We start from the raw sequence: 25152 nt of genomic DNA on the forward strand, positions 1-25152 counted from the left end.
AGCTATGGAATAAATATTTTAAAACTACAAAAAACTACACGGCCCAAGGAAGTTCACCATGCAGTCATCACCCTCACCTTACACTTTGCTACTTTAAATAAAAGTGGGAAAATGTGTCATAGACAATGCACAGAATGCTCATAAACCGTCACAAAAATCTGAAAACATCAGCAGACATTTCACTCTTGTCAGATATACAATATAAGACTTTGCGAATACCCATGTTTCAAAGAATATCGTGCATTGTCTATTTTTTGAAATACTACTTCTTTGTGGTCTTAATGTTTGTTTTTTAAGAAAGGAATTTTAACAATTTTTATAAATGTGTGAAATAAAATCTAATTGTTTTGGTATTTTTTTCATGTATATCTATTTGAGAAAAGTCAGTTTTATTCTAGAATTCCTACAGAAAATATCATGATAACATTTTTAAATTAATTCTGACAATTACTGTTCCTCTTATAATGTAAGGAAAAATTTATTGGACAACAAATTTAATTTATGCAAATTTGTCCCAAAATTAGACCATGAATTGCCTGCCCTCACAAGAGAGTACCCCTGTTAGCATGTAAACCCAAGAAAGCGGTTCACCGATCGAGGTGGCCAATGCAAAAAGGATAATTCAATGTTGGTAATATGACAAGTTACTAAACTTCAGAAGTAATATATAAAACCTATCTTCCATAACAGATTTCACAGACCATAATAAATGCAAAAGATCTGAAAATGCAACCCACTAACAATAATACAAATGCCAACATCATCACAGAGACTGGCAGACGCATTCCAATATGACTGAAATGCTGCACATCTACTGAAGAGCATCCTTAGTATATGGCCAGAATATAAGGTAGAAATAATAATAAACAGAAAAAAGAGAAACTTCAGGTGGCCCTGGAACAAAATAATCTAGTGGATTCATATCCAGAGATTGCATAAATTATATTATGGGCATAATTCTGTGTACAACATATGCATCTCTCTGCTGGCGTTTATGCGATGCAAAAATTTCTCAGCATCTCATATGCAAAATGTAGGCACTGCATCATAAACATAAATTATGCACTGACATTCTGTGACTTAAACATTTCACAGCATCAGTAAGTTGGGGCTCAAAAATGATTTTCAACATTCAATAAACTCTTAAATTATATATTTCTCACCATATGTTATTAAAGAGACCTTTTTTTGGCTTTTTTTTTTGACAAAGATTGCATTCCATGCAATAGCTGTAGTAGACAAACATGTATACATAAATAATCATTAGTTACATATATTCTAAAAAACTACTTATCAACATCATTTGAGACAATCATATTTTTACATATGAGAACAGTGATCTCACATCTTAAATAGTTTGATTACATACAGTTTAAAAATTGTAACCATGCTCAAGGCAATTTATTTTACGTACATTCATGAAATATACAGTACAAAGTCCAAAATCCAGATTTGTCAGGACTTCGGTGATTCTAGATTTGGGATTTTCCCGGATAATAGATCATCAGTTTAAATCTAGTAAGATGGCATGTAGAAATTATAAAATTAAAAATATGAAATCATGATTTATGAAATAATGAATTATTTATGATCTAAATGTAATCTTTGGGTCTATGAGTATCATTAAAAAAATCTATTTTTAGCACATGGAAAGAAAGTTTTGGTAAATTTTTCCTCGTCAACATTTTTTAGCGCAACTGAAATGTGTAATCATCGCCACGCATAATGTCAACATTAATGATTACCCCACTCCTTTATTATTCAAATACTAACATACAAAAATTGCATACGAGTCATTACTCAAGTTGTCATGTTTTGATAAACATGCGGTAATGAAAGGAAAGTATAATAAATAATAATTTGCCAGGTTGGCTTCAGATCAACGATGTATTTACGTCGAATGTTTCGGTTTGAGATGTGTGCCAAGAAAATACGCAGCAACAGAGCCAAATTACTGATCGTACAAATTTATGCTAAAATCATTGTTCTTCAATAATTAGGTATTTTATTTAGTGTTGAAGTGAAATTAAGAATCAGGACTCTCCAGATGTTCTATATTATGCACGGAGGGAAGTGAAATTAAGAATCGGGACTTTCCAGATGTCCTATTATGCGCAGAGGGGGAAATTAAACGCGCATGAGTAAAGCCTACAAGAAAAATTTTGTTTGTAGTTTTGAGGTCTGGATTTTAGATTATTCCGGATAATGGACGTCTGGATTTCGGACTTTGTACTGTATATTTAATTTGTTGAAACATCTAACACTTCTCTCTTTAGAGGTGGTACAGCTTCTTCAAAATAATCCACCAGATTGCCATACACATTTTTACTTGGTTTACATACATGTCTCTGAGGCTATTATTAACAACGGCATTTCACACTTCTTATAATCTAGTAATAGAATATTTAAGTTGTAAATACTGTATTTCATATATAATCCCTAAAAATATTGTAAATGCCTGGTAATGTAACCTTTTTGACTGTATGTTTATGTTGAAAATTCTATGTTCCTAAGAAACTGCAGCGAAATTTAGAAATGTCTGATGAAGGTTTATTAAATTCATTAACTGAATATTTAAAATTTCTAGGAATCTCATTATCAATTACACTAACAAGAAGGCATCCAGCAGCAAATGGAAGCAAGAAAATGCAGATGTTTAGAGCATTGCAGTTCGCTTGATTAGCTTATCGTAATAGATATATGCTGAACAAAACAGAATCAGTATCAGAAAAACACAGGAAACTGCTCACCATTCTCTGAGGTCAAAACAACTTGGCTTCTTCGCACATCAGCCCTTTTCGTTGGTGCAATTAATGACCTCTTTAAGGAAGTTTCCTTTTGGAACTCATTTTCTTTTAAAATTATTAAAGAGGGTAATTTATTTCAATTGGAGGCACAACCCACACAAGAAGTGTTTTCATTCCCAGGTTTTAATACAGAAATAGTTTCTCACCCACTGAATGAACAGTTCTGCTTGGAGGATAGTAAAAAGCAATGGACACTTCATCCATTTAATTATTTGACCTCTTTTCAAATGTTGTTCTTTAATTTTCTTATATGTGTACTCTAAACTAAAAGCTATCTTTTTTCCAAAGCAGGAAGCTTCTGTCTAATGTTGTTTTGGTCCTGATGGATATTTCTTTTGTTCTGTGATTTTTAACACCAATTAGGTCCTCCAAGCAAATTTTCAATGGCTATTTGTTGAACAATTACTTTTTCTTGAAAGTGATTCTAACTGTTGACACTGATAAGATAATCCCTTTTTTGTCTTCGCTCTACTGCTCTAATTTACAAAAATTATTTTTAAATAAATCATACAAAATCCATGAATTATATTTGGAATGAACCTAAATCTCAAACTGTGTAAGAAGTAATCAAATAAGTTTAATTAAAAAGAGATATTAATAAATACATACCAAACTAAATTAACATTGAGGAGCTAAAATTTTGAGAACTAATTTAAAAATGCAATTTTTACAAAACTTGGGAGTTTGGCATAATTTGAGTCGTAGAATTGAAATATGGAAAAACATTGGTATGTCATTTCAGAAACAGTCTGATTTTGTGTCAAAATACCCGTATTTGAACAATGCCATATATAAATCTAATACATATCCCAAGTCAGCTTTCGAGATACAAAAAAAGCAAAAAAAAGCAATCTGAATTTTGTCAATTGGCCCAGTAGAACGGGAGATATAACTCTTCCCTTTGATGAAGACTAACGTTAGGAATGGAGACAAATAAATAAGCAGAGATTCATCCAAATTAACATATATTGAAACACAAAATGGCACAAGTACAGTAAATTCTACATGGTAAAGTAAAACAGTGACAACAACTAAAAAAAACGTCGCCAAGAGAAAAATATAAAAAAACGTGTTGCCACACATGTTGTAAAATACAAATGGGAAATATAATCACAAATAAAAGTTATTTGCAACACTCCCCTGGATTAAATTTCCCTCAGTCCTACACAGAACCTTTGATTGAACAAGGTTTTCTTTTGCACACTCTTTGTGAACATGTCTGCTGCATTTGAACTGGAAGGCACATACGTAAAGTTTAACAACTTCTCTTCAACCTTTTCTCTCAAGAAAAAATGCCTGAGTTCAATATGTTTGTTACGCTCTGAAGTGACATGGTTTTTGGCTAAAGAAATGGCACCCTGATTATCAACAAATATGCTTTGTGGAAAGTTTAAAAAATGTTCTCCCACAATTTCTTTAAAAAATTTTTGGAACCACAGTACTTCCTTGGCTGTGTGGCACATTGAGAGCTACTCAGCTTCAACTGTTGACAATGCAGTCGTCTGCTGTTTCTTACTGCTCCATGAGACAGCTCTACCTGCTAGTAGCACCACATAGCCACTAAATTATCGTCTGTCAATCTTATCACCAGCCCAATCAGAATCACAAAACACTTCCAAATTCTTTTCTGTCTTTTGGAAAGTCAGCTTTAATTCCTTGGTCTGCTTTAGGTAACGAAGGATATGTTGTACACCAGCCAAATGTTCCTTGCTTGGGCAATTATTGAATTGGCTCATGTAAGTAGTAGCAAAAGCTAAATCTGGCCTTGTTCCTCCTGCTAGGTACAAGAGCCCTCCAACAGCCTGCCTATATTTTAATGCTCCTTCAGCATTCAACATGTTATCCTTAGTGGCTGTTGTGTATTTCATACCTGGATCTAATGGTGTTGATGTTCCTTTAGCATCTTGCATATTGGTTGTTTCCAAGAGTTCACTAGCATAGACACTTTGGTCAAGAGTCACACAGCTATCTTCCCTTCTGCTTATCCTAATTGAAAGAAGGTGATGTATTTCTCCCAAGTCCTTGATTTTAAATGTAGCTGCAATATTATCCTTAAATTCCTGAATGATGAATTCTTTGCTGGACATTACAAGAAGATCATCCACATACACACCTACAATTAACTCCTTTTCTTTATTGAAGTAAACACAAGGATCTGCTCTGGATCTTGTTAGGCTCGTTGATTTCAGAAATTTATCGAGGCACATATTCCATTCTCTCCCAGACTGATGAAGTCCATAAAGGCTTCTCTTTAGCAAGCAAACTTCTCTGTGTGTTTTCTCATGCAAACGCACGGGTGGCTGTTCCATGAAAATTGTCTCACTCAGTCTTCCATTTAAATAGGCTGCAGTAATGTCAAGTTGATGAACCTGCCAGTCTTGCTCAACTGAGAATGCTAATAAAGTTCTAATTGATTTTGTTTTTATTACAGGAGAAAACGTCTGTTTGTAGTCAATTCCTTCGACTTTAGTGTAGCCACGAGCAACTAAACGAGCTTTATATCTTTCCACTTGTCCATCTTTGTTAAGTTTTCTCTTGAAGACCCACTTACATTTCACAACTTTCCTTCCCTCTGGCCTAGGCACTATGTCCCAAGTTTCATTTCGTTTTAAATTTTCCAACTCTTCTTCCATGGCTAACTTCCATTTTTCTGCATCTGGACTAGTTAATGCCTCTAATGCCTCTAATCTGGACTAGTTAATGCCTATGCTAAGTTTCAGGATCATTCTGGAAAGCTTTCTTGGGTGTTTGAGCCTTCATATTTCTGTTTCTCGGATTGTCAGCTGCACTGCATTCCACTTGTAATTCCATTTATTTCTGGAGGATTTTCTTCATAAATCTCTGAATTTTCCATGATATAATCCTTTGTCCACTTAGGCGCTGAAATTTGTCTTCTGGGTCGAGTCTCCTTTTCTGGTATATCCTCCACCTCCTTCTTTTCCTGTTGAGGGCCTTCGTCTATTACTTTATTTTCAACTTCATCATCTTGAGATGAATTTCTTCCAGAAACTTGTTGTAGGTGCAATGTTATAATATTTCCAGTAATGGAAGGTTTCTCTTCAAATATGACATCTCGGGAACAGATTACGGTACTGGTTTCTTTGATGTAAATGTGGTACCTTTCATCTCCATCATACCCAAGGAGATAGCCTTTAGTTGCACTTTTGTCTATCTCTCTCCTCTTCTGAACTGGGATATGAGTATAGCAAGTCGATCCAATGATGCGCATGTGTTTTATTCTGGGTTTCTTTCCCATCCATAATTCATAAGGGCTTGAATTATGAACTGAAGACTTGCCTGTCCTATTCAATATATAAATTGAAGTACTGATGAACTCTGCCCATAGGAAAGCTGGAAAGTCCACTTCCTCATTCGAGTATTTGAGAGTTCTGGCCATTTCTAGGACTGTTCTGTTCTCTCGTTCAGCACTGCCATTTTGTTCTAGTGTATATGGAGCTGTGAGCCTCTGGGAGATTCCATGCTTGTTCAAGATCTTGCGAACGGCTTGGTTGTCAAATTCTCCACCATTGTCACTGAATATTTCTTTACCCGTATGCCCTAAGTTCTTAGCGTGAGCTATGCAATTTTTAAGCACATCTTTTACTTCTGATTTGTGCTTTAGGAAAAAACAGTATCGAAATTTGTTGTAGGCATCTTTGAAGATTGCAAAGTAACGGTATTTCCTAAATGACTGACCAAATGGCCCACAAATATCTGTCGAGAACAATTCTCCAGCTTTTGTAACCACTTTCCTGGTTCCAAACTTTAAATGGTGTGATTTTCTGTATACACAAGCTTCACATAATTTCATATCAGACTTAATCTTAATATTCAACTCTTTCTCTACAATGGCCTTTACATGCTTTTTATCTTGGTGACCCCATTGTTCATGATAAAGTTGGAGAGTTAATTCATTATTCTCAGTCATGTTGATGTCAATGTGAGCTTCAGGAACTAAGGTCTTCATCACGGGTTTGAAGAGACCCCCACCAGCATTTCTTGTTCCATGCAGAACTATTTCATCATCTATTTTTAAATAGCAGTCCTTAAATGTTGATTCAAACACACTGTTTTGATTTCTATCTTGAGATGCTAACACAGAAAATAGATTTTTACTTATTTCTGGAACATACCAGACACCAACATGACTGAGAATAATGAATCAACTCTCCAACTTTATCATGAACGATGGGGTCACCAAGATAAAAAGCATGTAAAGGCCACTGTAGAGAAAGAGTTGAATATTAAGATTAAGTCTGATATGAAATTATGTGAAGCTTGTGTATACGGAAAATCCCACCGTTTAAAGTTTGGAAAGTTGATTCATTATTGGTAGCAGAGCGTGGTTTCTTTTTGTTCTGAATCAAGAAAATTTGCAAAAACATTCTGCTCAACATCATCTTGTACCGGATCGGCATTTGTACTTATATCTGGTGTATGCAAAACTTCTTCGTTAATTGTATTTTGGCCGACAGGCAGTTCTTGATGAACAGTGACTTTGTTTCCAGGAACAGATCTCGATGGCTGTCTTAAACCGAAAGAATCAATTTCTCCGATGTTACTGGTAACGGAAGACTCACTTCTCTGTGTACATCTAACAGACGAGCAAATGCATGGCGTTTCATCTCCTCTGGAAAAATACTATTAATCACTCCCAAAGCTTCATTTCCACTCATGTGGCCAGTCTGCTTCTTATTTGCCTCTTCTATGCACTTCTCTGCTAAACTTCCGATGATTTCATTTAAAATGTCATTAAGTAATGCCAGACAACCTATTCCAAAGAGAAGACGTCTTTGATCTGATGCTTCGTATAGTATTTTTGAAATTTAATGCAGTAACAACTTTCAAGTCCGGTTCAGTAGTTACTTCTGCCCTTGATAATAGAGGCGGTGGTTCATAGTTAAGCAATTTTTATTTAATTTTTGGCTCTCAGTAACCACAATATTTTCCTCATCTTGGGTCGCTGGACTGTGTTCTACATTCGTTTTCATCAGACTCTCTTCCATCTCACTCCTGTTTCATTTGTTGATAGTGACAGGGAATTCTGGTTCCTCAGAGCTCAAATTATCTTGATTTTGCCGAACAGCTGTGTTATCTGTCCGCTCCTGAACTATTCTGTTTTCCAGTTGCGGAATACCAGAGCTATTTGCCGCGTTTTGAATATCAGAATTAATTTCCAGCTTTGTGGTGTCTTTTTATCTTGGTGACCCCAACATTCATGATAAAGTTGGAGAGTTGATTCATTATTTTTCAAGATTTTTGATTTGATTCATCCCATTTACGATGAACATTATCTTGATGGTGCCTTTTCCAATTGCTGGTAATGACTTTCCATTTGCCACAGTGATGCTATGAGGAAGCTTAAATCTTTTGAAGTCTGTAAAGTAGTGCCTGTTATTGATGACATGCTTTGAGGCCCCATTATCAATAAACCAATCATCAGAATTCGTTTCTGCAGAAAATATTATATCATCTACAGCTAGAAGTGTCATATTTGCAGCAACACTGTTTTTACTTCCCTTGTTTGGCCCTATATGTGGACTGGGTTTCGGCGGTTTTCCATCAGCTATCCATTTCTTGCATGTTCTGACCCAATGTCCTCTCTGGTGGCAATAATTACACTTGCCATTGTTTTTCTTGTTAACAGATGATTTCCGCTTAAATTCTGAATTTGCTATCAATGCTTCCTGATCTAAAGTTTCTAAAAAATTTGGATCTTTCCTTAATTCTCTTTCATGGGTGCACAATTGTGTGGTTAATTCATCTAAAGTTCTCTTTTCGTCACTAAGAAGTAACCAACTCGATTTGAAAGTACGATAACTGGGAGAAAGAGTATCCAATATTTTACAAATCAACAGCATTTCTGGCAGTCTGTTTTCTTCCTTATTTTTAAGCCCACTGTTCAGTTCATTCCATAGATTTTTCAATTTTGACAAATGAGCTGCCATATCATCATTTGACCAACTGAATTTGAAGAACTGTAAACATATGTTACAAAGTTGGTTATCGGACGAATCTTCGAATACTTTGTGAAGTTCCAGCCAAATGTTTCTTGCGCCGTCAAATCTCATTACCTTTTGTAAGGTGTCTTCAGTCATGGAGTTCGTAAGAAACATCATAGTACAATTATTTGCTTTATTAAAAACCTTCATATCATCTCTAAATCTCTTTCGAATCTCTTCGGCGGCCGCATGATCAGGCTCCTCTGGCTTCTTCAGTTTTCCTTCCACGACTTCTAAAGCGTTTTCATGATAATTTAATACGAACTTAATTCTATATTTCCAAATAGGCCAATCACTTTTTCCGCATAACGGCTGAACCAATATCTTTGCAGCTTCCATTTTTGCGAACTAATTTGCCGACTCATGTAAGGCTTAAGAACTGCCGTGTTAGGCTCACGAACTGCCGGTAATGTTTATCTCCACTTCGCTCATAAATTTCCCCGCACAGTTATATCATGCTGGGCCCATAACCTGACGAAGACTAACGTTAGGAATGGCGACAAATAAATAAGCAGAGATTCATCCAAATTAACATATATTGAAACACAAAATGGCACAAGTACAGTAAATTCTACATGGTAAAGTAAAACAGTGACAACTAAAAAAACGTTGCCAAGAGAAAAATATAAAAAACGTGTTGCCACACATGTTGTAAAATACAAATGGGAAATATAATCACAAATAAAAGTTATTTGCAACAGGAGACAACAGGAGGCATTTTCTTTGCACAGTTGTACATGCAAACAGTGTCTTTACACTCAGCGCACCCCACTGTAGTTAGGCGAGTTTCATGAGAGTTCTAACTTGTTGCACTGCCTTAGCATAACCTGAGTACTAGTAACAGGCTAAAATATTGCAGTGAATTTAACATTACTCATTTCGTTTGTGATAACAATACTTATGATCTAAACTAAATTCTAAAGATATAGAAAAAATAAAATTCCTTCAGATGTGCCATAAACCTAAACTTCCAACATTTAAACATGTATAAGCTGTAGCTTATCTACCTGAATTTACAATAAGCACCATTTTTCTCACACTTTTTCTGACCTCCAAGTTCCAAGGTGTGATATTTGAAGGCATTACCATCCTGATGTCCTTGCCTTCAAATCCTGTCCTACCTTGCTTTCAAACCATTATCTCCTATCAAGATGGTTTTGCTCAATGGTCACTTAACCGTGGTGTCACAATAGTTCATTTCAGAGCTCAGGCATATCACTCACAATTGTGCTGGCTGAATAGCTTCTGCAATCAACTTACAGATTATCTACGTCAGTATTCTTAGTGGGAAAAAAAAAAAAAAAAAAAAACTAATGGATGCTACTTGCAGAGGATAAATTAAACTTCTCAACTTTTCTGCATTCTAAAAATGATTCTTTTCCTGTGAAAGTACTACAACTTTTTTTTTTCACTCTTCCTCCATATATCAGAGATTAGTAGATTTTTTATTTCATTCCATTATAGCTCTGACTGAACACCAGAAGTTATTTGTTCATGAGTTCTTTTGAATATTTACCAGAATAAATGCAAGCCATCAAAAAAAAACTTAACAGAAAAATTCAGTACATATTACCCCCCTTTCCAAAAAAATTACCACACTGATGACACTTGTTTGCAATATTTTGTTCATTTATGTTTTCTTATTACACTAAATTACATATTTCTTATTACACTTTTGCTTATTACATGCTTTATTTTGACACTTATGTGTCAAAATAAACTATTACATTACCAGCATATCATGGACTCTAGAGATTAATAAACATAAAGTATTCATTTATTGCTGAAAAAAAGTTTGGATCTTTAATAAGTACAGCACACAAGTAAATAACAAAATAGTCTTTATAATACTTACTACATGCACATAATTTTGCTAATTCTATACGCTGTTTTTTTGCCACTTCCAAGAAATAAAACTTACATTAATTATTAGTGGTCAAAGGATATTAAGTAAATAAAACTAAAAGACAATACATATAAAATACAAACTACATGTCTTATGAAATCCAACAAAATGTATAAAGCAATTCGAGATTTTATTCTTGCATACAGTATTCTTTTCTTTAATTCCCCTTTAAGTTAAATACAAATACATTCTTTAAAGAGCCTTTTAAATTTTGAACAAGCAGGTATAGTGTATCCTTAGTCTGTTTAAAATTATGATTGTCTAAGTGATAAACACATTGTTTTTATTACACAAATGGTAAAATAACAGCTATTTAAAAGCTGATATTACTGAAAAATTGATGCAGTTACTATAAACCAAGGGTGGTTAAACTTCTTGCCAGTCAGAGAAGCATATTACATTTCAGAAATTTCAAACCACAATACATATTTACATTGTTTTAAAAGTAGTAAAAGGGTTTTTAGTATTCAGGGGTAATATAAGTTCTCGTTTTCCAGTGCTACCAGAACTGCATGCATTTATATAAGCAAGCTTGAAATTCAGTAGATTTCATTTCGTTGATGTGTAAACAACTTTTATTTTCATAGTGTTAAACCTGTGAAATTCCGTGACAAAAAGGGAAAAAAGAAAAAAAAAAAAAAAAAAAAAAGAGTACTTGTGGGGAATTTTACTGCACCACTTTATCCCCCCCAAAAAAAGTCTGCAGATGTAGCACATAGGGTTTTGAGACTTAAGCAAACATGCTGTATTGGAAACAACATACAGAGATAGGTATAGATGCTTTTTTATGTTGAAGATAAAAAATGATCTGAATGTGCAATGAAAATGTTTGAAAGCTTAAGAAATGAAGACATTACTTCAAGAAGACTCATCAGACAATAGCCGAATTTGCAGAATCATTAGGACTTGAATGTACAACTATTTTTTAACATTTGAAACCAATGAGAATGATTCAAAAGTAATGCTGCATCAGTTGAAGCGAAGAGACGTCTAATATAATCTTTTTATATGTGAACAGCTGCTTTAGCAGCAGAAAAGGAAAAACATTTTTCATCATATTATGAGTAGTGATGAAAATTAGATACCTATGATAAGTGCAGAAAATTCTATGCAACAACATTGTCAACAATGTCGAATATTCTTGGCTATAAGCTTTTGTTCTGCATTTGGTGGGATCAGCTCGATGTAGTTTACTATGAGTTGCTCAAACCAAATGAAACCATCACAGGAGATCGCTAATGACTATAAATGATGTGTCTGAGCTAAACATTAAAAGGAAAAATGGCCAGTATATAGGCAGAAACACGACAAACTAATTTTGCAGCACGACAATGCTCAGCCATATATTGCAAACCCATTTTAAAACCTACGCTGAAATACTTAAATGGGAAGTCTTAACCCACCCAGCATATTCATCAGACATTGCACATTCTGATTATCACTTGATCTGATCAATGGCACAACGCCTGGTTGAGCAGCATTTCCATTCTTAGGAAGAGGCTAAAATATAGGTCGACTCATGGATAGCCTCAGATGTCGGAATCCTCAGAAGATTTCGATGTCAGTGCTCAATGATTTTCCGATGTGGAATAAAAATGGTGCCATAAAATTAGAGGCTAGCCAATGGCCAATAGTTCCAGTGACATGCTTATTTAATGACACTTTAAAATAAAGCATTAATTTTCATAAAAAACAGAAAGTTTATTCAACAACCCAATAGAAGGAAATATTTGAGGAAAATTAACAAGAATTTTGAAATTTTTAATTAATGGGATTATTTATGTGCACAAATAAGCAATTTCTGCTCTTGCTCTGTGTCAAGAATGTGTGTTGCCACAGTCTCCAAATTTACTCTCCTAAGGTACACTGGTTATAATCATAATATACACTGGTTATCATAAATTAAGGAAAAATCACAAAAATAGCGATAACTCCCTCAAAAATAAGCCAAACCGTGTAAAATTTGAATATGTTGCCAAGTAAGAGTAGCTGAGTAAAACTGCAATATGCAAATTAGTGGCACTGCACTCGGACTACGTCATCTGCGAGGAGCATAAAAGTCCATGTTTGAGAGCAAGCCCACATATTTCACTGTGATAGTGACATCCGAAATCTGAGATAGCCAATTCGTTACAATGACTTCCAGGCATCATTTGCCTGCAGAACTACGATGGAGAGCCATTGGGAGACTAAAAGCAGGATAAAGTCAAACAGAGGTGGCCAGATAGCTAAATATGAGTCCTTCTGTGGTTCATAGGCTTTGGAGGCAATTTCAAATAACAGATTCAGTATCTAGAAGGTTCAGCCAAGCACGGCCAACTGCTACGACGAGCGTTGACGAACGATATTTGACATCATGTGCACGCAGGAATAGAACCGCTACTCCGATTCTTCTTAGATCCTCCCTTGCTGCAGCCACCGGAAGGTTGGTGTCAATGTCAACTGTGTGTAGAAGGCTTCACGAAGGTGGTCTGTATGCGAGGCGACCAGCCATTTGCGTGCCTTTCACGTCACGCCATAGGAGGGACTGTTTGCAGTGGGCACGAGAACATGTTCACTGGACGCCTGATCAATGGAGGGCTGTTCTCTTTACGAATGAGTCCACGTTTAGTCAAGAAAGCGATAGTAAGCGTTATTTGATATGGAGAGAATCTGGAACCCGTTATCATCAGTCAAACATCCGTGAAAGAGATGCATACGGTAGAGGCAGTGTCTTTGTTTGGGGTGGCATCTCTTTGGCTGGACGCACAGATCTCCATGTCTTTCCAAGGGGAACCGTGAATGCTCAAGTTTGCAGAGATGACATCCTTGATGTTTATGTGTGCCCATATGCCGGGGCTATAGGGGATGCTTTCCTGTTAGAGGACGACAACACAAGACCACACAGGGCTCGCATCGTAGATGATTATCTTCAACAGGAAACAATTATGCGCATGGAGTGGCCAGCTCGATCCCCCAACTTGAATCCTATCGAGCACATTTGGGATGCTTTAGGGAGATGCCTAGCTGCTCTCAATCCGCCCCCTCAGACCCTTGTTGCGCTTGCAACTGCTTTGCAAGAGTGATGGCTCTTGCTTCCTATGGAACTGATATATCGCATAATTAAAAGCATTGTACATCACTGTATAGCTTCTAGAGGTGATCATATTCCATATTGAAGGTACTTTTCCTATAGCAAACTGACACCTTCGATTTGTTCATTTTATACATGTGCTAATTTCTATACTACCATATTTATCTGGTAATTTCTTTTTATGTTAGATACTTTACTATGTGTTGTATATTGTGAGTAAGTTTCATTAAATTCTACACGTAACTTTTTCAGTAATCATGATTTTTGTGATTTTTCCTTAATTTATGATAACCAGTGTATATATATATAAAGGATATTTTTAGCAATTTAAACACCTGACATTTTACCCCCAATTACCATTTGATTTTAATAGATCTTAACAGTGAAAGGGATATGGATGTTTTTACAAGAGCCTAAAAAAGATTTTCATTTGAGTGATGAATAGTATGCCTCTGGATACAATAAAATCGTGTTAAAATAACTCGGGGGGGGGGGGAGGAAAGGGAAACTAGAAATATTTCTGAAATAAGCTGTAACTTACCAGGGTTTGTGTCTAAAAATGTAATACATAACAATTTGACATAGCACCAGAATAAGAATCAACACAGAGATATATCTTAAATCATTTGAGGTTATTCATTAGCTACATGATGGATTATGAGACAATTTTCCTCTTTCGATACAAGATATAGCTACTCATAGTTGTAAGATTCAATGTACATCATTAAATACAACATTTTGCAGAAATTTACAAAACATCAAAACAGCAATGGGCTACAACAAAATTTCAAACATTTTTTGAACGAACAATTATTTAAATAAAATTCTGTTCTTGTAAGCCAAATCTTAGGAATCAATAAAGCCAAAAAATATTAATAAAAATCTTATATAAAAACTAAATTATACATGTATAGCGTAAAAATGTGAAAGTAATAGCAAAAAAATTATTGTGGCAGACAAACATGCCTCTCCCCCCAAGGGACTCTAAAAAAGTACTTTAACAGTGTGCTGGAATTCCTTTTCATTTTTATGAGTTAAAGTTCTTTAAGCATGAATTTCATAAAATTCTGACAGAGATTTGCATCTATTTCCTCTCAATTTTGTGGTGAGCTCTTCTTTAAGTTAAGACAAACCAGGCAGGAGGCCATTTATGTTAGAAGTTTTAAATTTATTAATTCTGTCTTGCAAATGATTCTAAATATGCTCAACAGGATAAAAGTCTGGACTCTGCAGAGCCATTCTGATAACACGTGGAGAGTTACACAAAATCCAGAGTTTGGAAATAAGATGATTATGCTTTGGATCATAGTACTGATATAGATAGTAATACTACAAATATGCTCAGTTCTGAAGTGCTCTGTGTCAATTCCTGTTTTAAAATATTTAAATACATAAATTTATTTATAGTGTGATAGATAATTAAATCATTAAATCTCCTGGATTTAATTAAATGAATAATTATATCAATTTCCTTTATTTATTGAAATCTAACACATGAAACTTTATTTATTAATATATGGTTGTTTAACGTTACTTTACATTGATAATATCAGTACGTATGGGATATTCAAATCCTCAGATATTGAAAAAGATTCAAGAACCCGATCTTGCAAATTTTCACTACTCAAAACGTTTTAATCCTCATATAAAATGTTTTTAAATATTTTAATTCAAAATTTTGAAATAATCAGTTTGACATTAAACAGAACCATTTATTGGAGAAAAAAATACAATTTTGCAGTTCTATTGGTACCTGGATCATCAATATTGCCACGCAGTTCCTCCAAGTATCACACTTTTCCAGTAACCCATCTAGTGGAAATCTCCAAATATTGTGTAGTAAACCAGTGAGTTGTACTTCCATGAACTTCTTGAAATTGACTCATAAAGTTCTTCAACAGTTCTAGACATAATTACCTACTACTTCAGATGTCCTGATATTTCTTGTAACTTATACCATCTAATACAAACATTATTATGCATGATTCCAGCAGTCAACCAGCTGAGAAAATGAATCCCAAGATTCAAGAGTTTTAATATTTTCATTTAATAAATTTCTTTTAATTAAATACAGGTTATACATTTTTTAAGTTTACTTCTCCCTTATTATTCATATAAAGAGATTCAAATTATAACTAAAATTCCTTTTACAACACTAATTCAAGAAAACTTAGAACTGGATTAGATTATTTGATTAAAGCAAAGCATATCTGGACTATCTATTGTAACTGAAGAGTTACCATTGTGCACTTTCCACACGAAAGTGGCTCGTATTTACATTATGCATGAAGAAAAGCATAAAAAAGCCCATACTTGAATTGTCAGTGCTCGATGGTCTTAGATACTCGCACACTGCAGGGTAAAAAAAATTTAACCTTTGTCTCGTGTCTAACGTCAGTATTAATGATACATATACATTAAGTTCATTTGAAATTTAAGATAGCTATGTTGCATATGTAAAACTAGAGCTGAAAGGTAAAAAACTCATGCCAATCTTGATATCATGGTGATGAACATATCCAAAATTGTGTCAGAAATATTTCTGAAAAGTTGTTTAAAAAGAGATACATTAAACAAAGAGAAATACTATGATGAAATAATATAACTTGACTCTGAAATTGAGAGATGTTTACATGAATTTACTAGACTAGAACCAATTGTTACATTCATGTGTTACCCATTTGGCCATGTTGATGTGGAAGAAATAAAAGACAACAGAAGTTATATTTCTCTTTATATCTTGAGAAAAATGAAATATTTCTCCTTCAAAATGACAATTTTAAAAGCAAATAGTTGAAAACCTAAGAACAAGTTTTGAAATCTAATGGACGATATCCTAATTTAAAAAAAAAAAAAGTTGCATTTTAATTATCATCATCTTTTTGCTCTACCTACCAGTGTGAATCTGCATTTTCAACATGAATATAATTAAGACAGCATATTGTTCCCCTCTCACAGATGACTACTTAGAATCCAATGCAGGATTAGCAGTTAGTAATTATATACCAGATATTCAAGATTGGCAGACAGTATGCAGGCTAAGTTTTCTTACTATAACTGCAAGAACTATAGATGAAAATGATTTATTTTGAATTGTTTGATAAGAAATGCATCATTAGAAATTATTACATTTGTGGCTATTATTATTATGCCTGTATCCTGCATTTTGCTTTAAACAGTTTAAAAAGAGTAAGTTTTGTAGTTAGGTAGCTACATACATATTCTGTATTCATTATTAAATTATTGTGGAAATTGTAATAAATACTGTAGACCTTTTTTTAAGCTCACCACACCTATGCCACTGGGTGGACTGCAACACCTTGAAAAAATTAGAAGTAACCTGTACCCTGAAAAATGCTGCCTACCCCTGCTTTACAGCCACAGATGTGAATAACATATAGCCTATTGTTACCAGTTCGAATAGTTTAAGGGTCTTTCTTTCCTAAACCTTTTTTTAGCCACAAAAAACTTCATGCTGCATTATCAAGAATGTGACTGCTTGGATTAAATTTGAAACTGTCATTCTTTGGAGAGCAAATTACCTTCAGATAATATCATAACAAATGAATCTTTAAATAATAATTACTTTCTTAGGGATTCATTCATATGTACACTTTACAGGCAAGCCATAATAAAGAAGGCTCACTTCTTTAAATCAAACTCCTAAATACAATGAAAAAACTGTACACTCCATGATCTTGTACCACAAATGAAATAAAAATTTAATAAAATTTTTAGACCTGCTACTGTATTTTTTCACAGAATGCACATTAATCAATAGGTACATAATGGGCATTAACACTAAATTGTGCAGTTCAACAGTGAGAAAGAATAAAAAAGAAAATACTATCCAAAACACAATAAACCATTATTCAATCAGTTATCGATAAAAAGTTGATGGCTGAATGCTATTTACACATTTTTTTGATCATAAATATCAAAATTTAAAAAAAAATCTAAAGCTTATTATATTTTTTCCACATGCCTTATTACAGATTAACAAATAAAATTATTTTTGATACACCAAGGAATGTCTAAAGCACATGTATTTTTAATAAGACAAAAACAACAAATATCAAGAACAAAATTCACAATTAATCTATAGGTTGAAACACAAGCAAAATATGAACCAAACCTTTTAAAAACAAACAAAGAAAATAATAATTAATTGTATTTTTCTCACCCTAGTGAAACTGTGGATGTTGGTTCTTGATCCATTGAATCATCACCAGTACTCGATGCAGGTGATTTACCATCAACTATCCTAGATACAGACTTTTCTACAGGATCCACTGGTGTAGGTGAGCTTAAATCCACTGATATTGAATGAGCCACTCGAACTTTCTTAGCCATATTTTCTTCTGCCGGAGGTGGAACTATTTTTCCAGTGCATATTTTACAATTCAAATCAAATAAATGTGAACGGTGAAGATGAGTAGTATCTTTAGCAACATCTTGAACCTCTGGTTTATCCCCATCAGACAATTCTTCTGCTACACCCTTTTGTGAAAGTTTCGGAACATCTTGCTACAAAGAAAAATAGCACATTAAAATAAAGAATTCAAAATGTCACCAAGTAAGTTGTCTTTACAAAAAAATATTCCCACATATAATTCAACCAGAAACAGTGACTTAGTTGTGAAACACTACAAAGTCTGAGATCCAGACTCATCAGGACTTTGGTGATTCTGGATTTGGGATGTTTCGGAATATTGGATCACCACTTTAAATCTAATAAGACAAAAAGAAACTATAAAATTAAAAATATGACTCAGTCATTTATGAAATAATGAAGCCTTAAATTTATTCCCTTTATTAAATATTTCTTTCAATGTAAGTTGTTTAATTTGCTTAGTTTTTTCCTGTATTAATACTTTTTCTTCAATTCTATAGACAGATATAATTTCTTGTTCAGTTACAAAGTTCCACTGTACATACCCTGTAACTGCATGTTGAAAATTTTCATTAAACTGTAAATTGAAACTTTTTCGTTCTCAACAACATGTCTGTCTCTTTCTTCACGATCGGATAGTGATATTTTCTAGAGTTAGAACCATACTACAAATTTCATCGTTTATCAGCTGAGGCTATATTTCTTCACAAATTCCATTAATTGGATGAGCAGTAAAAAATCGCTGAACGATACAGTACAAATCCAGAAATCCGGAAAGCTTGGGACCAGAGGTTGTGCGGATTTTAGGATTTTGCGGATTTCAGGACAGAAAGGATCACATCAGGTATAATATTCGGACTAAAAGTAGAAAATAAATAAGGCATATTAGATACATTTAATTAAATTATTATATACATTACTGCAATAATTTATTATACACATTAAATTATTATTATATATACAGTCAAAAGTCTTTAATCCGGACGTCCATAATCCGGAATGATCTATAATCCGGACCTCAAAGCTACAAACTTTCTGCGCATGCGTAAACGCATGCACATAATACGTTTATGCAAGCGCGTTTAATGTATAATGGACGGTATAAGCTAAGCTAAAATTATCTAATTATCTATTTCAGTTAATTTTGCAGATCACGTTGTTCCTTAATCTTCGAATTGAATCTGGATTATTATTTTTTGCAGACTGTCAGAGCAATTTTATAAAAGTAAGCTTGAACTTTCGATTATGTCAAAAAGAATTTCTGATTATGGAGCTGCCAAAGGATCAACAAAGCGAAACCATGTTTCGATGTCCATCAAACAAAAAGTGAAATTGCTTCAAAAAATGGAAAAAGGCATATCCTTTGTTTATCTAACCATTCCGAAATCTGTTTATCAATTTCACGTTGCTCTGCGGGGGGAGGGGGGACGTCGCGGCGCACAATGAACTGCGAGTTGATCTGTCAGCACTATCCTTATCTTCAGGGCAGATGTTTTTATTTTATTCGGCTTATAATTCCTTACTAAATGTAGTATTTCATCTCGATGTACTCCGTCTTTGATATGATTTAAATCAAATTCCTCGTCATTATAAATATAACGAACACACATCAAATAGTTTCTGGTTGCAATTTTCTAATTTCGACTATGCGCAATGTATGCTTTACGCATGCGCGCGTTGAAAGAAATGTTTAATAAAGTAAAATAAATATTAAGTTTTTTTTGTAAATTTTGACACCCTTTAGATCATAATTGCTCTTTATTTTATAAATTACAGTTTCATACTTTTAATTATATAATTTCTGCATGCCATCTTACCAGATTTAAACTGATGATCTATAATCCGGAAAAACTGATAATCCGGAATCGCTGAAGTCCCGACGAGTCCGGATTAAAGACTTTTGACTGTATAAATTGATTATATTATTCTTTGTATTATATGTACACAGCATCAAGGTTTGCCGATTTCGCCTCATGCAAAGAGTTCTGGTTTCGGATTCCGGTGTTAGAATCACTGTTGCTGTAAAATTTAAACAGCTTTTCTTTATTTTTCATACACAATCGTGTCGCAATTCCATACCATTCTGCTATAAATCGAGGAGTAGCACCTGCCTCCATCTTTTGCAGAAATTGCACTTTTTGTGTTACCATCAATGCAACGTGTTTACGTTTAACATTGCAAGCAGTAAAATCATGAGTGCGTTTCTTATCTGTCATTGTATTAAAAAGGGCTGAAATTTAAAATATTCTTAATTTATCCACAAAATATCCGCATAAAAAAAAGGCAGCACTAAACAATCTCGTGAAATAACAAAGCTCGGAAAATACAACATAGATCATGAACTTGAACGAAGAGTTGAGTGAATTGTCTGCTTTTTTACCTCGATGCAGATTAGAGGGGGGAAAAAAATTATCTTATTTATTTTATTTTTTGAACTTTTTTTGTGTCAATAATTTGGTATTTCCGTTATGACTCATTATCATTCGGTAAGTATTTTTTCTTCGATATTTCGTACTCAATGCTGCAGTTTCCGGAACCTATAAACTGAATGTTTATATTTTGCGAGGCAACGCGGATTTCAGGAGTTGGTGGATTTCAGGTCGGCGGATTTTCGGTATTTGACTGTAATTCCAAGCACTGTTCGAATGCAGGCAAATGGACGGTGGTTTTCTCAGTGTGTAACATGTACATGAGCCAGGTTCCCTTAAAAAGTCCTTCACAAAGGCATCTCTCCCCTTAGTCAGATATCCCTAGTAAGCCTTGTAATAATAAACTAAACCAAGCCAACCATTAACTGGAAAATTTTCCTTTCTGTTTGCAATATCTGAAAACCTTGAAATTCCGGCTATTATAAAGCTTGGCTAGAATCTGCTATATACTATTGCCAGGCATCATGAGATCGGTGATGACATCTTGGTCTGCTAAATTTGGTCTTGCTTCTATCACATGCTGACACAGTTAACCCTGAATTATATTATTTTAATTATTTATGACATTTCCCGCATATGCTTGAGGTTTACCTAAATCCTGAATGAATAAATTCCCAGATATGCTCAAGGATTATTCAGGGATGGCACTAGAAATTTTGCAGCCCAGTGCCAGGTTCTGCGGGTCAAAATTCTGCTGCCAAGCACCTCCCAAAATTCTAAAAATTTGGCCCCCCAAAGCCTTTCCTAAATTCTAAACATTTCATCATCACTTAATTTTGATGCTCAGTGCTTCTCTAAATTCTAAAAATTTTGCCACATTGGCACCGGTCATGGGCTTAACTGAATAACAAATAAGTTACTACACTTTACAGCACTAAATGTAATCCTTTGGCCTATGCATATCATTTACAAAATAATTTTTTTTATATAAAATCTGTGGAACTTAATAATGATTTGAAATTAGAAGCCTTGAATCTGTGTGGTTTTCATTATTTGAATCTTTTGAATCCTAAACTAAAAAATGTTGACTATTTTAACTCAGAACTCTGGACAATTTATTTTATTTATGTCCAACTGCAATTTGTCATACTTGGATCAACAATAGAATTTCATAATGGTCAAGTAATGCAATTTTACTATGAAATCTAGCAGAATCTGCTGGAATTTGGTAATCAGAATACACTGCATTCTCAAAAATATTTCTTAAATCATCACTTGTCTCAGAAGTTTCACACATAGAAATCACACACTAATACAGACGTTTTTAGAAACTGTCATTTCTTGATATATAAGTGCTGCATTAAGTATGAGTTCAGATATGTACCAGTATTTAATGTTTCATGTTTAACATTCACCCACGCTAACTCTTCAAATAACCCCATCTTGTTTGATTTAAAAAATCTGAGATAATGTCAAAATTTTTGGTTGTCACTAAAATACCTGTAATCAAATTGTGCTCACAAAATGAAATTCAGTATAAAAGTTTTAACTTTGCACTTTGTTTACTAACTTTCAGCTATATGAATATAGGAGAACTTTTAGGATTAAATTTGTTTTTTTGTTGCTGAATGCAGTTTCCAAACTTCGTTCATGAAAACTTTTCACTAGCATCCCATCTGGGTGGAGTGTCAATCAAATCCTTATGCATTTGGTTTTAATCATTGGTGATAAGTGTTGCCCCTGCTTTGTTTGCTCACTGTGAATGTTTAATATGTGTGCGGCAATAGAAAATCTTGCGAGTTGTGAAGTGCAATCTGAGATTAGATTTTTGCAAAAAAAACTAAGACCAATTGAAATTTATTGAGAACTTTGCACGGTGTACGGAAACAATGTAAAGAATGAAGACAGAGTGAGACAATAGTGCATCATGTTTAAAAATAGCTGCACTAATGTTCATGAGGAAGCACGAAGTGGCTGGCCGACCATTGTTAATGCTGAATTGGTAGAGAAAATCAGTTAAAAGATTCTCGAAAACCAATGCCTTACAATTTTGGAGCTCTTACTAGAGTTTCTTCAAATTTCACAAACTTTACTATTTGGTGTTGTGATGCAAGATCTATTTTGTCATTACTGCTATCAAGAAAGATCATACCAACTGTTTTCTGGGACAGGGAAGGTGTGCTTCTGGTGGATTACCTCGAATGTGGTGAAGCAATAAATAATAAGAGAGATTGTGAAACATTAAAGAAATTAAGAAGAGCAATACAAAACAAGTGTCAAATCATAGCAAATGAGCTAGCTACATGGGAGTTTTTGTAGTTTTCTGTACATGTAACATGAATGTAAGACAGTCCATGAAATCCTCCATGAAAAAAATTCACGCAGGAAAAATGAAAAGCTCCTCCCTTCATATCTAAGATCACTTGAGCATGCACATGGATTTGATATAACAATATCTACATATATGCTCAAGTCCAAGTGAAGTGAAAGAATCCCAGCTTACCAATATGAAGTGAATAAACTGTTTTGATTTTTGCTGCATATTGCATATGTGCCATAAAGATTAAATTTACAGTTAGTTGGTTAATTAATTAATTTTATTGTTTGATATTAATCATTAATTTTATTTTTAAGCACATTTATTGGCACTTTTATAAAAACTGAAAATTTATAAAATGAATTTTACATAATGTAAAATTTATGAAAAATTGTAAATATGAATTGTTTCTACAACCCTACAGCTGAGGTATTTAAACTTTCCTATGCAAATATATGAACCCCAAATGAATAACATGGATCTAATACCAGCAAATAGTTTCATGATATCAGACTCCATTCACATCTTTTGTTCACACCTGTGAAGAATTTTTGGATTCTCTAATAACTGTAATCAGAAAGATTATTCTTATGAAAACCACACTTTTGTCACAATATGTTAAAGCATAGTCACAAGAAGAATGTCCAGGAAACTTTATTGAGTGCAAATGGACAGCATTCTTGTTAATAACACCTACTTTGAAAGGCTGCAAGAACAACCAATCGGGCACCCTAAAAATCTTATTTAGGGATGGCTGATTGTTCCTTACTCCACACAAGGCCAATCTGTGATGGGGCCATTATAAGCCATGTGGTTTGAACTTCACATTCATCCAAAATGTTAGTTTACACACAGAATGGCAGAAAAGGATAGAAATGTCAGATTAGCAAAATTAAAGATCATTTGCAATGTTTTGTGCAAAATTAAGAACTTTTAAGGACCAAAATAACTAAAAAATGTATGTACTGTGCAAACTTTGGCTTGATCGTTTAGGTACTGGTGGGTGTGGCATATTGATTACAGCATGACCATTTGGAATATATATATTTATCATAACATCAGCAAAATCATTCTTATACAGAAGTCATGCAATCCACATTTGGCACTTTTTATGTAAAATTTTGTCACATCCATAATTGTATAAAGAAGACAGAAATATATAATTATGGAATGTACATAATAGCTGCCATCTCTAAAATTTTTAGCTTTATTCTGTATTAGATAAATAAGAACATATGTATTTCTTCTGAAATTATTAACCTGATAAATTCTAATGAACTGCAAGAAATCTATAATAAATTTCAGATGAAACCTATTTTGTCAGCGAATTAAGTCAATAAATAATGCATACAGTTACTTCTTCACTTATTGTCTGGAAAAATATGTTTTCAAATACTGTCTAAAATGTTTTATTAGAAACTTTATAATAATAAACATGTAAGGTAAAATAATAAGAATATAAGTTATAATGTATGTCATACATAAATCTACATTTAAAAATATACCTTCTACCAAAAAATACTGTATTGAAGTGAGCTCCTAAAATAAGTCCTGAGACAAAAAAAGGGAAAAAAAAAAAAAAAAAAAAAAGGAACTTACAAAAAGCATGTATTCTACTGTCTATATCAACAATGCATGTGAAAGATCACAAAGACTGCTGGATAGAATAAATTATGATGATTCAACACATGGAATAGCACCTTCATTGAAGTACTTAAAACACATGTATAAACTAAATGCATTTGACAAATAGAAATAAGGGACATTAATTTTGCAGCAGCTTACAAACTAACTATAAACTATTTAGCTGCATTCACTTATCATCAAAGTAGTTAAGTTTGATGAAGTACTTAACAGCCTGAATGAGACAACACCTAAGGAGAATGGGCAAGGATTTTACAGCTTCAAAGACAGGCTCATTAAAAGGAAGGAAATACTTCAGCTATTGACTTAGGATTCTGAGAACAATACTTTGATGTATTTCTGGGACTGAAAGAGTTAAATATTGATTAATTCAGAGGATTCATTACATAAAGATACTCATTAGCTCACATTTCTCAAGCTATTAAAAGAATATCTCATAATCCACTTATATAAAAATGAGAAAAGATGATAAAAAATATCTGATTCAAGGTACAACTTGTCTTTTAAGGTTAGAAGTAAACCAACAGTTTTCTGGTATTACTTTTGCTTGCCATTTCTTTGAACAATTTAATCTTTCATATCTTATTTAATTTCTTTTCATGTAATGCACAAGGAAGAACCATTATATTGAATACTGATCT

General features: G+C 33.7%; 1 protein-coding gene across 1 annotated transcript in view; it reads right to left on the reverse strand.

Annotated features, from left to right (window-relative positions):
- The window catches only part of pps (protein partner of snf), a 176053-nt gene that overhangs the window by 30981 nt on the left and 119920 nt on the right, over nt 1-25152 (reverse strand). The window contains exon 16 of the mRNA XM_085807651.1: nt 17972-18315. Within this exon, the coding sequence (XP_085663777.1) occupies nt 17972-18315 (344 nt within the window). The remainder of the gene's footprint in view (nt 1-17971; nt 18316-25152) is intronic.

Source organism: Stegodyphus dumicola, chromosome X1 (assembly GCF_044657685.1).
Source record: "Stegodyphus dumicola isolate Sdum_Otavi_A_Nest chromosome X1, ASM4465768v1".
Lineage (NCBI taxonomy): Eukaryota > Metazoa > Arthropoda > Arachnida > Araneae > Eresidae > Stegodyphus > Stegodyphus dumicola.